The following is a 17477-nucleotide window of genomic DNA, read 5'->3' as shown; positions in this document are numbered from 1 at the left end:
AAATTTAAAGGATTTATTTTAAAATCCTCTTAACTACATCCCCTGGCCCAGCTTTACTTCTCTAGCCTATACACACACAGATGTGTGAGAGAAATTTCTTTTCCACTGAAGACATGACCTACTGGAAAACAGAGATCAAGAGATGCTAAAAAAGCTCATCAGCACACTCTGTTACAGATTAAATCCCAAATCCAAGACCATATTTAACCTAAAACATACTACATTAGGTTGAGTTAACACAATACATATGGGTTAACTTAAAAACTTGTATATATAAAGTCAATTTATATGTGGCAAAATGTGTAGGCTACAGAAATTTCTTACCAGATTTGTTGTTTTCACTGGAAGAAATCTGAACGTCTGCAAGATGTGATCCTTTTTCTTCTGACTCTGGTTTGTTGCTTGGAAGAGGGTTAAAAACACTTCCTGCTGATAACGTTGGAGTGGCTAGACTGCTAGAAACGGTGCCAACTGGTAAAACAAGGCTACCAAAAGGAACATCTTTCATTGTCTCTTGAGTAATGGATAGAGGAGGCTGCACTAGAGCTGTAGGGGAAAACAACAAAATAAAACAAAAAAGCTCAGTATTTCTTGCCAATTTAGTTTGGCAGATGCTTTATTGTTAGAGCATATCATCAAATATAGTCATCAAAAACAACGATATTGTTCACTTTGAAATAAATTGTTTTTCAAAAAACATTTGTAATCCTTATAGGCTTCCCAATGCTTCACTCTTAAGTAGTAGATTATAAATAAATACAGAAGCAAACAACACTGGTTTCAATAGGCTTTAATATTTCGAACAATTGAATGTAGCCGACTTGAAAAGATTGAATAGTGAAAATAATAAATCATAAATAACAAATTCAATGATTGAAAAAAATACAGAAATAATTTGCTTAATGAGTATTATTTGATCACCTATACAACTCTCGATTAAACAATGTATGTATGAATAATAAATCGTTAATTTGCAAATAATTTCTTCAGTGACTCCTAGGAAAATATTAAATATACTGTTTGTGAATATAATTGAGACATTCGGTGGCGGCACTCCCACCAAAAGTCCAGAGCTGCTTGAGACGCCAGTTGGCTGAACTCCTCCTGCAAGTGTGGAGCTGCTTGAGACACTGGGTGGGTGCACTCCTCCCACAACTATGTACTATAAACTTGTTCTCAATACAATAGTGAAAACAGCATATGAATTCCCCATAGAACATGGTATCTACCATAATTTGTATACTATTAACTAAGAACAGGGTAGATAAAAATCAATGATTTTTATTTTTAAATTTAAAAATTAGATTTTTTTAATACAGGGTGTTTTTTAAAATAAACCTATTTAAAATTGCATTTGAAATCATGACAATTTATGTTGAGGCCTAAACTTACTATATTCTATCAAAATCATTAAAGTAAATTAAAACAATAATACTCAACAGTACAGGTTTGCTGATGAAAGTTAAAGAAAGTTGAGCCACTGAATTTATGGGAAGTCACTACTGGCTATGCACTTGGAAGCCACAGTTTGCTGAAATGCTACACCAGCTTTTGATGGCAGTATCCTCCTCTGCAGATGCAGAGAGAATATTTTCTTCATTTCAGTTTATTCCACTAGTTCAATTCAATGACTAGTTCATTCAAACTTAAGAAACCAACTGGGAGTTGAAAATGCAGGAAAACTTGTTTTCTTCTTCCAATCTATAAATAAAAACTAAGTGTGAGAGGATGAGATCTACTTGTACTATAATTCTGAAGTACAATGGTGATCAGAAACAATTAGTTCAATTCACTAACTAGAGATAATACTTTAATAAATCAGCTTGTTTTAAATGCAAAACATGTTCTGATATATTTTGTGATAAAGTTTTTTTTTCTTATGTACCCAGCATATTTTAGGTGACTTTATTTAATAAAAAAAATTATTTTAAAATGATGGTTTTGTACACTTAACAGAAATCGCATTTCCAAGTAGAGCATGACACAAATCACAAGTAAAAAATTAACTTAGTAAATAAGAAATGCATCAGTCACCATTTTCTAACATAATAAAAAATGCAAAGAATCTAAAGAAATGCAAATTAAGCTATATAATTGCTTAAATAAATGTGTATTGATCTCCTGGTTAACAAAAAGAGCCAAATTTAATGTAAAGGCTATATTTAGTTGCAAATCAACATGTTTTAATAGTTATCAACCAATGAGAATCAACCTTTCTTTAAGAAGGTAACTAAAAAGTACAAATGCAAAACAAGATTAAAATTGATTATTTAAATCAAAGTTTCCTGCTTGCTGATTTATATCAATCCACCTGGAGTAAGAATTAGTACAAACAGCTAGACTTTAATTAACACAAAATTAGTATTTTATTTTTTTTTTAAAAAAAAGACAAGCCAACTCACATGTTGGGACTACTTGTGGCACAACAGGTGGTGGAACAACAGGCGGTGGGACTGGTGGAACCGGGGGAGGCATAAAACCTATATGAACAATCAGAAATAATTTAATAATATGGCCAACTCTAATAAAATCTCAATAATAAAAATAGTAAAACCTCACTAATCTGCACTAATCAGGAGAAGAATGTCCACTGCAAACTCGCAAGTCAGCGGTGTAGGAAGAGAATCAGCAATGGTTACTGCTTTCCAGAGGGCTCCAACTTTAAACACAGAGGATACCAAAAATACTCAAAGGAACAATTACAGTTTCACCTAACAAATTTTCCAGTTGAAGAAAAATGGTAAAAAGAATCAACTAAATAAAGAGTCTGATTTTTAAAATTAGACTGAAAATGTGAAGAATTAACTAAGGCTTCTGTCCTGAATCTCTAAGTCAGAAATAATTCTAGCACATAACATATGTTTAAGATACTCAGTCAGCATGGATATACTTATTATACAATCAATTAAAACTGTAACTTACCAGGAGGTGGTTGTGAAGGGTTGAAACTTGCCCGCAAGAAGGGAGGTGGTGGAATTGAACTGTACCCAGGAGGTGGGACAGACATTGTGACAGGAAATGATGGAGGAACTAAACTAACAGCAGGTACAGTTGGAGCTACCGGAATCTTTTTTTTGGTGGAAAGGAAAAAAGAAAACAAACTTCAACTTTTACATTATTCAATGACTTTGAAAAAGGAATAAAATGATTTGATTGCAATTATTGTTAACTGAAAGCAGTAATTATAATCAAGGTTCTACTTATGCTGTGGCAAGCACAATGAAATACATGGCACTTTGGGGTAGTACACTAAAAATTCTGAAGCAGCTGCAGGTAAACAAAAAATGGAGGGTTTTATAAATTTAATATGGAAAATGTATTTACAGTAGGGCATTATTTGTGTTTTAACTAAAATCTTCAATTTAAAATTATACCTCATTTCTCTAGTATCCTAATTTTATATCAAAAATAAATTGTATTATAGAAGTTGCCAGATAAAGCTTGGATGAAGGCATTTTTCCTCTGAAAGGTGACTAAAAATAGCATAATAGCATTAAAGTTTATTGTGTTTTGATTTTCGTATCAAATTTGTCCCATTTACAAATAAAACTGTTTTTCTAACTGCTATCTCTGCAAATTCACCTCAGTAACTGACAGTCAAGCTAACTGGTTTCATCTAACACTATCTGAAAAAGTTTCTGTATGTCTAAATTCTGTCTCAATTACATTGGTAGAACCCTTCAAACATAGCTAAATGCAGAATTTGGCCCTAAAATTAGTACTTAGGCCCCAGGCCTCACTACAGGTCAGCAAAAATATCGAAGACATTTGAATGCACACTGGGAGAATGCCATGTGTCCTTCCTTATTCTGTTTTAAAGAAACAGTATCAAAATACATATTTATACATTGTACTTAATTCAGGAACTAGATGTTTGCTAACTTGTAGGAAAAGAAGACAACGGGGAAAGGACAGAGAGGGAAGGGAGAAAAGAAAGAATAGGTAATAGATTGTGCGGAGAAGGAAGGATTTAAAAGGAGTTTCATTTTTTTTTTGTAATGCTGTTTCTTTCAGCAATTGAGAGCCTATTTTGGTTTTTGTTTTATAATTCCATCACCTTTCACTTAAAATTAAAGTATTTAACTATTTCAGTAGAATAATGGTAACTTGACAGTGCTTCAAAAAAGAAAATGATTTAGTGGGCTAATAAAGAGATTACTCATCTTGTGCAGGTACTGTGGTTCTTCAAAATGTCCCCCCCATGGGTATTCAGCTCTAGACGCGTTGCGCCCAATATGCCTCAGATCAGAGATTTTAGGTAGCAGTGTCCATTTGGCCCGCTCATGAGTCTCCCACAACCTTGTGCCCTGCACTGAGGCTATATACAGCTGCATGGGCGAACCGCCCTCAGTTCCTTCTCTACCACAGAGAATGCCGTAAAGAACTCTGAAGCAGAAGGGAGGAGGGTGGATAATTGAGCACCCAAAGGGGAACAGACGTTGAAGAACCACACAGTTACTGCACAGATTGAGTAACCTCTTCTTCTGCGAGTAGTGTGCCTATAAGGGCTCCACTCTAGGTGATTATCAAGTAGTAACCTCTACGGAGGAGTGAGGTTTAGGAGAAAAGTCTAATGTTGAAGATAAAACAGTAGACCCAAATATGGCATCACAAGCTGACGTATAAGTGACTGCATAGTGTTCAGAAAACGTATGAATAGGCTCCCAAATCATGGTTCTACATATTTCCACGACGGGAACATTCTAAAAGCCTACTGAAGTAGAGAGGGATCTCATGGGAGTGAGTTAGTTCTCTACAGGGAGGCTGTACATCATGTGATTGATAGCAGTAGGTAATGCAGCCAGATATCCATCTAGAGAATCTCTGCTTGGAAATTGGAGATCCCTTAGTTCTGTCCACAATGGAGAGAAATAGTCTGAAAGATTTCTTAAAGGACTTAATCCTGTCTCAGTAAAAGGCTAATGCCCTCCAGACCTCGAGTGTATGTAGTGTCACATATCCTTTATCCTGGTGTGGTTTAGGGAAGAAAACAAAGATGTATAGGTTGATTTATGTGGAAGTCCAAAGATACGTTTGGCAGGAACTTGGAATGCAGTTTCAATGGGGCCTTAGTCTTAAACAAGACAGTGAAGTATGCCATCAGAGAGCCCCTATCTTACTCACTGTTCGAGCAACGGCTACTAGAAATGCAGTGTTCATAGACAGGTATTGAAAGGAGCAGATGTCCATATGTTCAAAGGGAGGCCTCGTATGACATTTGAGTACAAAGTTGAGGTTCCATACCAGCGTAGGACATCTGATTTATGGGAAGAGGTTGTCCAGTCCTTTGAGAAACCTCATTGTTGTAGGATGGGCAATGATGGAAGGCCGTAATAACTGCCAAATGCACTTTTACGAAGCTTAAAGATAACCTTGTCATTTTTAGCTCTAAAATGTAATATAGTACAAATAATAATGGAGAGGATTTAGGTGAAAGACGTTTTAGGTCACACCAGTCTTTGAATCTCATCCACTTTTTGGCATGTTTGCCACAAGTACATAGTTTTCTACTATGTAACAGCATTCTCTTTACGTCCTCAAAATAGGTTGTTTCTAACCCTGCAAGCCATTTATCAGCCATGCCTTGAGCCAAAGAACCCTGAGTTTGGGGTGATGGATTTGACTGGCATCCTGAGAGAACAGATGGTCCAGAGAGCTATCAGTTGAAAAAGAGACAGAAGAGTGAGGTAAGGAAATCATGTGTGTCTCAGCCACCTCAGAACTATGAGAATAATGTTGCTTTGGTTTTCCTTATCTTGCATAGCACCGTGGATATCAAGGGAGTTGGGATAGATGTATACAGAAGGTCTAGACTCCACCAAAGGAGAGCAGTATCACAGGGTTTCCTGTTTTTTTAAAAAAACTACTGGCGGCGTGGAGAATTGTTTTCTTTAACTGTGTTTGCTTGGCAAATAAACAGGTCTGAACCACCCCGCGAGGCAGCACATGTGTAGTCACAATTGTTGAAGTATGGGAAAAATCAGAGTTCCTATGACAAAAAGAACTTTTAAGAACACTCTGGGTGCAGAGAAGAGACTAAACGGAAGCACTGTGCACTGAAAGTCTCTTGACACAGAATGAGGCATAAGAACCTTCCGTGGGAAGAGTGGATCGCTATAGGGAAGTAAATGTCTTGAAAGTCAAGGACCTAGAACCAATCCCCTTGGTCCAATGATGGAATTATTGAGGCAAGAATTACCATTTTGAACATCTGAATCTTTATGAATCTGTTGAATCAACTTAGATCTAGAATAGATCTGCTGTTCTTTTTTTGGAATCAGGAGATGCCTGGAATAAAATCCCATACCTGTGTTGCATGGGAACTGGTTCTATAGCACCCAGATTCAGAAGACAGTTGATTTCCTGTTGCAAATCGTGCTCATGAGAGGGATTCCTGAAGGTGGGGCAGGGGGCGGGGAGTAAAGGATGGAGACATGATATCCAACACCCACTTATCCACAGTGGTATGTTCCCAATTCTGATGGAAATGAGAAAGAATCGCTGAAGTGAGGGAAACATGATTGTTGCAGCAGTTAGGAGCAGAAATAGTAGGTAACTTAGCACCTTGACCAGCCCATCAAAACTGATGTTTTGAAGTTGTGGGTTGTGAGGTCAATGCCTGAGAAGAAGCTAGTCTCTTCTACTGAAACTGTTGTCTCTTATGCTGGGGTTTGTAATATCTCTGGGAGGTGGGAAACTAGGTGGGACGAGATCTCTGTGCTGTCTGGGACTTACTGAACTTTCTTTTTTTGTGCAGGGGCATAAATTCCCAGACACTGCAAAGTGGCTCTAGTATCTTTTAAGGCATGCAGAGATTCAGCATTTTTTCCCCGCAAACAACTTCAATCCATCAAAAGGAAGGTCCTCAATTGTATTTTCAACTTCCCTTTGAAAACCAGCATCCAGAGAGACCTGGGAGAACTGGGCATAACCTCCTGGGGTTTAAGTTTTTTGAGGGGGAGAAACAAAGAAAAATAGATAACGGTAGATAACAGTCCTTATCCTAAAAGTATAAGATCACAGTTTTGGGGAGGAGGTTTAAGAGTATTTGTTTGAAATCTATAAAATTACTACAGCTAACTCACACAAAGGAAACTCTAAGAACTAAAACTAACTAACAAGAACAAGAGAAAAATACAGTTGAGGCAAGCTCTATTTGGATGCTGCTGAGGCTCCATTGCAGGCTGAGGAGGTTGAGAACGAACTAAGGCTATATAGCCTCAGTGAACTGCATGAGGCTGCGGCAGGTGCATGTCTCGCTGAAAAGACATGGCTACCTAAAATCTCTGATCTGAGGCACATGGGGAGCAAGTGCACCTAGAATGAGCACCCATAGGGACACTACTCGAAGAAAAACTTGGCTCTCAGGCCTCAATTTACTAGCTGAAAATATAATTACCTCAAAACAGGAAGAGTGTGCTCAAGTATTAACAGTATGTCTGCTTTCCTGATTCAATCAGAAATGTAAAACAATAGTAAGAAAAGCAGAAATGTATTAGAAATACAAAAGAATACAATATAGCGCGAAATGGTTGAAATAAGAAATTAAGCATAATTCTCGTGACAGAAAATGGAAGACAAAATACAAATTGTGTTAAAAGGATGTTGGTCATGGAAATAGACTAAAAAAAGTTAATCTTCATTCTGAGGTCCCAACAAACGACTTTAACATTAAAAAAATTATTAATGCCAAAAGCTCAGTTCTCCAGAGCAGTCATGTAAATTAGCAATCTTGCATCAATGCAAGAAAAAAAAAAAATCAGCAACAGGTTTAAAATTTACCTTTCTGTGGTGTCATTATAAGTAAAACTTAGTAAAAATAATTTAATCACTAAATAATTTTGACTGTGAGCATTTCAAGAAATTCTTGACCAACATCTTTGGTATTGCACACACCTGAAAGACTAAAAAAGTTACACTATAATACCTCTAGCTTTCAAAAAAGAAACAACAAACCTTATTCATCTGTTTATTAAGGCAGAGAAAATCTTTTTTAGAGGTAGAGTATTTCAAACTACATTAAGGCTTAGATTGTCCCTACCAACCTCCATTTAGCAAAAATGTTCAACAAGATCCTAAATCAATATGAAGGCTGCCCAAAAGTGCAAGAAAAAAATAACTTTCATTTATTCTCAGATTAATATGAAAGAAAGGGGAAACTAATGTAAAAAGGAACTAAAGCCAAGCAGAAGTGATCCCAGGCAAAAAAGAGTCATTGTGCTGCTGGCTCCTACAAAAGGATCCTTTAGTAGCTCACACATTTCAATCTTCTTTTAAACAACTGAGTGCAATTTCAATTTTATAACGTTTGCTCTATCACCAACATTTAAGCCTGGATTCAGCAAAACAGGCATGATATTAGAGTCAAGCAGAAGTTTAAGAGCTTTGCTGAATAAGAGCATTAGTTTACTTATTTTGAAGATAAAATAAAATATAAATCCTCCTTGTTCTATATTTTCAATATTTATCCATGCTATTTATTCTAACTTAGCATTTGAATGTATCCATATTAACTACAAGTTAAATCTTTCTCTAAAGAAACCATCCAAAATATGAAAACTGTGGGTACAAACATGCTTAATACTAACCTGTAGCATAGTTACAGACTGCGTATAAGCTTCTGTCTGTGTTGTAACAGCTGTATTCTTATCGACAGTTGTACTCTGAGTAGTTTGGATATTTTCTTTAACAGCCTCTGAGCTCCTCACAGTTTCCCATTCTAAATTAAAAAAATGTTTTTATTTATTTTGTAGAAAATGAGTTTAAATGTTCTGTTTCCATTTCTACATTTAAAAAAAACACCATCAACTTGAAAAATCACATTTTGGTCAGAGCTTACTGTAACTGAATGAAGCTAGGGGGTGAAAAGCAAAATAAAATTATATAGATATAGACACACAGAGTTCCTCTCTTGGCAGAAAAACCATCAAACATCAGCAGGGGAACACAAAAATCCTGTAACTTTTTTTTTTTTTTTTTTTTTTTAAAGTGAACGGAGAAGAAAAAACAAAAATTCTATGTATACAATTGAAATGTTACTATATCAGAAGCTGATTTTTTTTAAAATGTAGATTTAAAAAATTCAAGTTGACTGTCACTTTATAAATGATTCATGACATGTAAAGAATATAGCAGCCCCTTATGTATTGTCATTTATATTTACAACATGTCTATTACTGAGTGACTAGTCTGACACATGATCACATAGGGTACTTAACAACAAAAAAAACTCACCTCCATCAGCAAAATGAAGTTGGCATTCTAAATGCAAGGTGTTGGATTTAATTTTCAATATTGATTCAAATTTAAATTTTGCTGCCAGAGTTAAAAAGATTGGCATTTATATACTCGAACATTCCTTATCAATATTTAAGGCTATGTCTACACAGCCCCACAATGTGGACTATGGGATGTGAATTGCAACTCCCGTGTATGGATGGTGCTGGTGTGAACTAAAAGGTACCTAGTTCATACTACATGAACTAGATGCCCTTTAGTTAGTTCCTGCAGCGTGCACACAGGAGAGAAGTGTGCAATTCACACTCCCACAGTCTGAACTGTGGGACCATGTAGACAAGCCCTGTGATACAAAACAGATTATAAACCAATCTATGGAGGTTGGAAAGAGGAAGCTCAATAATACTAAGAGTCTCAACAGACAGTTTTAAACAATAAAGGAATATCCAGATCAGTCTCCTTCCATCATTTTACTTTTACATACAACAATCTAAAGACTGCATTTTTCAGAAGGAGTCACAACCAGATCACAGATTTTGCATGCACTAATATTTGCACATGTACTTAGTGAATGAACATAGAAAATCAGAAGCCACTTTTAAAAATATTAATATTTATTGTCTCGCTTAACTCCATTGGTCTGTATGTTGACATAGTGTTATGTTGACTTGCAGTGTTATCATCAGATGTTGACTCAAACACACGATAGAGGCAATCCAAATTTCTGGATTTCAGACCTCAGTGCCATCTGAACTGCACACAGGAAACTAAACATGATCTGAGCTCACAGAGTACTAACATGCAAAAAAGAACATGTACACCAAAAATACTCAATTTTTGAAAATTAATGTAAGGAATAAAGAAAATAAACAATTTTTACTTAATAAAAGTTACACTTAAGTATCAATACCTGTATTTACAGTCTCCTGGTCAATCATGCCTCCTTCAGCAAAGCCATCCAAATCATCCAATTTTACTTTTTCCCAAGGTATATATGAAACTCCAAGATCCACATCCCAAAATTGCTTGTACTCTGTTTTCACACCTTTATTTAAAGCCCAAGCAATCTGAAAATAAAATCCAATCACATGAGGTAGCTGATTTAAAACACTTTAGTTATCCACTTCGTTCCCCTATCAGTGCAGGATTGATCTTCACTGTACATTTACTGTATGCACCAAGCAATAGGGCAGGCACCCAGCATCTAATAGCAGCAGCCACTTGGAAGATCTTTTGGCTCTTTGGTTACAATGAACTATAAGAAATGTTTCAGAGTAGCAGCCATGTTAGTCTGTATCCGCAGAAAGAACAGGAGTACTTGTGGCACAATTAGAGACTAACAAATTATTCCGAGCATGCTCAAATAAATCTGTGAGCCTCCAAGGTGCCACAAGTACTCCTGGTTTGTTTTTTTTTTAATAAGAAGTGTGTTAAATATTATTTCTAATTTACAGATGGGGAAATGGCACCAGAGAGCTGAAAAGATTTACCCAAGGATCTCAGAGTAAACTAGTGACAGACACCTCTGTGACAGATCCAGGCCAGTGGGGTCCAGGGGTCTGGTAGAGGGCAAATATACTGGTCACTGGATGAGTAGTTTTCTGTTCCCTGAGTGACCAGAGCAGGGGCTGCACTAGAGTAATCAGGAACCTGCTAGAACCAATTCAAGCAGACAAGCTGATTAGAACACCTGCAGCCAATCAAGGCAGGCTAATCAGGGCACCTGGGTTTAAAAAGAAGCTCACTCTAGTCAGGGAGTGGGGAGCCAGAGGAGAGGAAGTGCGTGTGAGGAGCTGGGAGCAAGAGGCACAAGGAGCTGAGAGTGAGACGATGTGCTGCTGGAGGATTAAGGAGTACAAGCGTTATCAGACACCAGGAGTAAGATTCTGTGGTAAGGATAAAGAAGGTGTTTAGAGGAGGCCATGGGGAAGTAGCCCAGGAAGGTGTAGCTGTCATGCAGCTGTTACAGGAGGTTCTATAGACAGCTGCAATCCACAGGGCCCTGGGCTGGAACCTGGAGTAGAAGGCAGGCCTGGGTTCTCCCCAAACCTCTCAACTCCTGATCAGACACAGGAGGAGTTGACCCAGACTGTGGGGAAGATCACTGAGGTGAGCAAATCTGCCAATAAGCGCAGGACCCACCAAGGTAGAGGAGGAACTTCACTCCTTTAGGAGGAACTTTGTCACACCTCAAACAACTCGAACACTTAAGCACATGCTTAACTTTCAACACACAGTCCTCAATGAAGTCAGTGGGACTACACACGAGCTTCAAGGCAAGTTTGTGTTCTCTGCATAGTCAACAATAGAACCCAGGTCTCCTGACCACCAGTCCTTGTGTGTTCAAACTTTCCAAGTATTCCCTAAACAGCAGGTGTATCATTATTTTTAAGGTCCTTCCTCACTTCCTGCCAAATACACATTTTGTAAGAAAATTTCCCACTCTACCTCTTACAAACAGAAGTTATTTTGCCTCCTCCTCGTACTCTATACTGCACATCTTATCAGACTCATAGTATAGAAAATTCATTATTTTTCAGAGTACACAATTAAACTATCATAATAAAAATTTTGCTGTATTTTAAGTTGGGCTATGTTACTGAACAAAATATGGCTTACCTTAATAATTTTAGATCCAATTTTGTAGGATCCAGAACTAAGTTTCTGAAGAGCACGATATGCATCTTGTCTGTGAACCATGCAGACATATGCACAACCTCTTGGAGGAATCATCTATGAAAAAGAAATGTATCTTATTATTATGGCAACTAACACTTGTTTAGACAATGTCTTAATGTGTCTGTGAATTCTAGCTTTTTGTAAAACACTAAAGTTAACAGTTGTTATAACTAATATAATGGGTGATCGCTCTGTACTTTAAGTAGTCCAGGAGCAGTAGAACTGTCATGAACAAGTATTTGTAGCACAGCTGCAAGTTACTAGTCATAAAAAAAGTGGAATTCACAGCATTTCTGAGAAATGCAAATAGATGTAAGACATTGTATTTACAATTTAAAGTGACACACATGAACAATAGGCAACACATTTTATTAATCTTGATAACAGCCCTTTTTGCATTTATTCAACTGCAGAATGATGGATAAATATAAAAACTACTTTAATGCAATGTTAAGGTGGCAAAAGAGTAAAAAAAATGCATATGTTAATGGGCCCAACTCCTTTGTCCTGGTTGAAATTCACTTGGCACAGCTCTGGTGGTGAGGAATAAAGGAGTGAATTGCTCCTAACTTGGTGATTGCTGGGGGTCAATTCTGCCAAATCCAAGTGAGAGAAGACCCCATAATGCAGCATTTCTCAAAGGGGGTTGCAAGAGCAGAGGCCGCTGGCCAGATGTCCAGGCCTGAAGGAGGCACTGATGCCAACAGCAGCACAGAAGTAAGGGTGGCATGGTATGGGGGAGGGATTGCGGGGTTGTGGGTGTTTTCACAGTGTGAAATATTTTCAAAGGGGGTCCCAGCAAAAAGAATTTGAAAACCTCTGAGATAATGGTTCCAAAGGACCATTGTGTCAACTGAGGATCACAGTAGCAAAACACACCCACTCATCTGGGCTCTGAAGCTTCTGGGTCAGGCAGCCAGGGATTCCTCTATGCCAAGGAATCTTCAGATGGCTTGTCAAACCAACTATACAGTCTGTTGCAATCCAGAAGTATGACAAAGGAGTCTTAGTAGCAGCCAGGATCTAGCCCAAAATTCCTTGAGTATTAACTTGATTAAATTCAATGGTATATTTTCTATTCTTAGTTCCTTATGTTAAATGTACACTACAAAATACAGAGGGGGTTAGGCACGTAGACATGTTAAGATTGCAGTAACTGTAATTTTCCATTACTTGACTTCCATTTTAACTGTAAAGCCTTAATAGTGCATTTTATTTTTAGTTTCCTTAATAAACAAACCCACAAACAATACACCCAAAACCTGTGCTTAATGTTAGTATTTATATAGTCTCAATTAGGTTTTATAGTTCACATCAAAATTAACTAACTAGGGTTTTTATGTGTGCACGTGTGTGCAAACACACTGGTAAAATAACTATTAACCACCAAGGAAAATGTACCAGCAGCAGTTGCCTGAAAAACAGAATTCTTGCATTTCTCAAGATGGGAGACAAAGTCTGAACAGTTCTCTCACTCATTCTTATATGCTCACTGAGCATGTTCAAAAGTGATTTTTAGATAGTTTAATTGTTTACCCTAATCCAAAGAAAAGTCCTACTCATTAACCATTATTTACAATATAAACATGGAAATTTGTAAATTTCATTTTGTGCTATAATCAATGTTTCAAAAGTGTGGTTAATTTATCTTTTTAAATGGCAAAAGTACTGTTATATACTCAAATTCAAACAACTGAATTAAATTTCCTTAAGATTTCCATACAATTATTTTTCCCCATAAAGGTTAAGCACAGAAGTTTATAGTCCAAAAAAAAAAAAAAAAAAAAAAAATTTAGACTTCTGAGCATCCAAAATCAGGGAGTTGCAAAAGAATCTGTTTTGCCATATTAATCATAGCTTTCACTATGATGCCAGAGGGACGGCATCTCAGTGATAATATATTATATAGTGTGGCCAAAACTTATATTCATCAGTTATAAATATAAGAAGTTGTTGGATGTTGTTTAATAACTAAATAGTACTACACAGAGCAACAAAATATTTTTAAATGGCTAACTTGAATTCTGCTGTTTTTAAAAGATTAATTTTTATAAGATGTAAGCATGTCGGTGCTCCAATTTGGAACAAGGGGATGGGGAAAAGGCTGAAATTGCTTAAAGTGTAGTTCTACTCTGAAATGCAACTTTATAAAAATGACACTGTAGGATTCCATGATTATTGCTGTCATTATTTCCATCTCAAATTCGCTCAGCTTAGAAAATATTTTTCTTAATTGCTAACTAAACCTGGGATCTGAAATACAAAAACAGTGCTCCTTCTGTCTTAGATTTAAGATTCCGCAGGGCAAACGCTACCCTCAGCTACTCCTGTGTCACACTGCTGCATTCAGATGTAAATAAGGAAATTATATGTAAAGAATGGGATAGAACACGTGGCCCTGAAACTGGGGCTTTTTTAACAATTATTTTCTTGAAGCCAAAAAGAACCCAGTTTTCTCTCCTGGAATGGTGTTGGTTCTGCACGACTGACAGAACTAAAAACCAAATTTACCGTCAGCACTAAAGTAATCTGATCTGACTGAATATTCACAAGAAGTAGATGTGTTAAAGAAGATGTTAGTTTTACAGTGACTTTTCAGAGTACAAAAAAATGGTTACATACCCTACATTAACTGTGGAATCTGTGTGAACAACAGTTACTGTGGGGTAAGCAAGCATCCTTTCTTCTTTGAGTGCTTATCCACAGACTCCACTCTTGGTGACAAACAAGCAGTTGCCCATTCACCTGGAGTTGGACGCAGGCACAGCACCAATGTACACTTCTATTCAAATAATTCAATCTCATGGGCCTGGGGAGTATGCATCAAGAGTGGAATCTCTGTAAACAACTCAAAAAAGAACTACATTTTAAAGTGAGTGACAAAATGGAACATTTTATTTTTTATGAGATAAATTATTTTGTTACAATAAGAAACAGCATGTGTCTGACAGGCAACTGAAATTGTTATAGTTTGAAGCAGTTACTGGACTAGCAGTCCAGGTGCGCTCATCATTAATATTTCCTAATATTGTACTATAATGTGTGTATTGTAATTAATATTTGTGATTAATTTTTTTTTTTTTTTAACAAATTCCTCTCTTATAGCGTATTTCAGTGTAACAGTTAAAACAACTAACTATCAGAGGGGTAGCCATGTTAGTCTGGATCTGTAGAAGCAGCAGAGAATCCTGTGGCACCTTATAGACTAACAGACATTTTGGAGCGTGAGCTTTCGTGGGGGAATACCCACTTCGTCAGATGCATGTAGTGGAAATTTCCAGGGGCAGGTAATATATGCTAGCAAGCAAGCTAGAGATAATGAGGTTAGTTCAATCAGGGAGGATGAGGCCCTGTTCTAGCAGTTGAGGTATGAAAACCAAGAGAGGAGAAACTGGTTCTGTAGTTGGCAAGCCATTCACAGTCTTTGTTCAATCCTGAGCTGATGGTGTCAAATTTGCAGATGAACTGAAGCTCAGCAGTTTCTCTTTGAAGTCTGGTCCTGAAGTTTTTTTGCTGCAGGATGGCCACCTTAAGGTCTGCTATAGTGTGGCCAGGGAGGTTGAAGTGTTCTCCTACAGGTTTTTGTATATTGCCATTCCTAATATCTGATTTGTGTCCATTTATCCTTTTCCGTAGAGACTGTCCAGTTTGGCCAATGTACATAGCAGAGGGGCATTGCTGGCATATGCTAGTCAAAACAACAGTTCCCATGAATAATCTGAGGGAAACAGCACACCCATTTGACTAGGTAGGGTGCCTTTTCCTTAGTGGCTCAAATGCCAACTGTAATACAATAGAAATAAACAGGTAAGGATTATGGCCAAGGTTTGTAAAAATGAATCCCTAAAGGTAAGTTCCTAACTCTATATTTAGATGGTTAAATAGGACTTAGGAATCTAACCAGAGGCACTCATTTTTGAAAAATCTAGCATATAATAATAAACTACAAGAAAGCTTCTTTTTCTAGAAGACAACTCAGTTTACACATCTTATATTTTCTTAAACGTAACATGCATCACATCTGTCATGTCTTCCTACATATTATGTACATATTACTGTAGATTTGGCAAATGTACCATACAGCATACCTTTTCCTAAATTAGTAATATGCAAACAGTTTTAAAATTAAGGACATTGTGCCCACTTACGTTAATAGATTCTATTTGTCCAAATTCTTCAAACAAATTAGTTAAATCTTGCTGTGTGGCCTTCTTGTCTACTTGACCAACCCAAAGAGTAGTACTGCAGACTGTCAAGAGAGACATTACATAAATTAAAAATGACAATACTTTGCATGACATTGGATTCTGCATCCAGTAATTAAGTCTAAACCACCAATCTGAGGCAGGAATTATAAATATTTTACCCAGGTAACAGAGATTAAGTAAACTTATCCACATAGATTAAGTGATGTGCCCAAATTCACAAAACGAATTAGTGATGAAGCTGAGAACAAAATCAAGAAGTCTTGACTCCTTGCCCATTGTTCTAACAAATAAACACAACATTTCATTCAGATAAACTAGCCTTAGAAAGATGAAGAAACTTTTACTAACTCAAAACAAGCACTTCATAAGAGGCAGGGAAATGAAAGCACACTGTAGATCATCAGCTAACGTAGCCATTAAAGACACAAGTATTTTTAATAAGCAATATTTCTACTGATCATGCAATCTCAAATATAAATCTGAAGATTTACAGAACAATTTATAGAACAGATGAATACATGAAAAAATGAAAGTTAAGGAGCATTATTGGAACTGGTATTTAAAGAAGTGATCACTGGGTCAGTTTCCTTCCTTTTCTGAATGTGAAACTGCAAAGAAAGATTTTTCATATAAAAAGTCATTCACCTGAAAGCTAACTCATGTCTGATATCCATTTTGACATTAACCTACTTGTGAAAGTTATTGTTGGATAATGCTTTCATGAATACCTTCATCACTTTAAAAATATACATTTTCTGCTAAGTAGGCAAGACTGCTTGCTCTCACTGAGCATTAACAGCATATCAAGTCAGAGGTACTAAACTGAAGACTATCAAAAATTATTTGCCAACAATCAAACTTCAAACTTCTAAGACAGAGGTGCACAGACTACAGCCTGCAGGCCACATCAGCCTGTGGGACCGTCCTGCCCGGTCCCTGAGCTCATGGCTGGGGAGATTAGCCCCCAGCCCCTCCCCTGTTGTTGTCCCCTCCCCCGCAGCCTCAGCTCACTGTACCACCGGTGCAATGCCCTGGGCAGCATTGCAGAGCCGCGGCCTGATCCAGTGTTTTGTGCTGCACGGTGGCGTGGCTGGCTGCAGCGGGGGGCATGGCTGCCTGTCCTGGTGCTCTGGGCTGCGTGGCTGTAGTGCCGCCACCCACCGGTGCTCCAGGCAGCATGGTTAGGGGGTGGGGGGGTTGGACAGAGGGCAGGGGAGTTCAGGGTTGTGGTCAGAGGGCGGGGAGTTTGAATGGGGGCAGGGGTCCCGGGGGAGCAGTCGGGGGCGGAGTAGATGGAGTGGCGGGGGTCAAGCAGGGGTTCCACGGGTGGTCAGGGAGAAGGGGTGGCTGGAT

General features: G+C 37.5%; 1 protein-coding gene across 5 annotated transcripts in view; it reads right to left on the bottom strand.

The window, feature by feature from the left end:
• Positions 1–17477, bottom strand: part of SCAF8 (SR-related CTD associated factor 8) — a 147621-nt gene that overhangs the window by 58600 nt on the left and 71544 nt on the right. For all 5 annotated transcript variants that reach the window (XM_032772074.2, XM_032772072.2, XM_032772071.2 and 2 more), the window contains exons 13-19: positions 16065–16165; positions 11857–11970; positions 10148–10304; positions 8589–8719; positions 2923–3067; positions 2403–2480; positions 325–546 (exon numbers count right to left, since the gene is read on the bottom strand). In XM_032772074.2, coding sequence (XP_032627965.1) covers positions 325–546; positions 2403–2480; positions 2923–3067; positions 8589–8719; positions 10148–10304; positions 11857–11970; positions 16065–16165 — 948 coding nt within the window. The remainder of the gene's footprint in view (positions 1–324; positions 547–2402; positions 2481–2922; positions 3068–8588; positions 8720–10147; positions 10305–11856; positions 11971–16064; positions 16166–17477) is intronic.

Source organism: Chelonoidis abingdonii, chromosome 3 (assembly GCF_003597395.2).
Source record: "Chelonoidis abingdonii isolate Lonesome George chromosome 3, CheloAbing_2.0, whole genome shotgun sequence".
In the NCBI taxonomy this organism is placed as follows: Eukaryota; Metazoa; Chordata; order Testudines; family Testudinidae; genus Chelonoidis; species Chelonoidis abingdonii.
The sequence above is the reverse complement of the archived record's forward strand: the minus strand, read 5'-3'. Positions and strand labels throughout refer to the sequence as shown.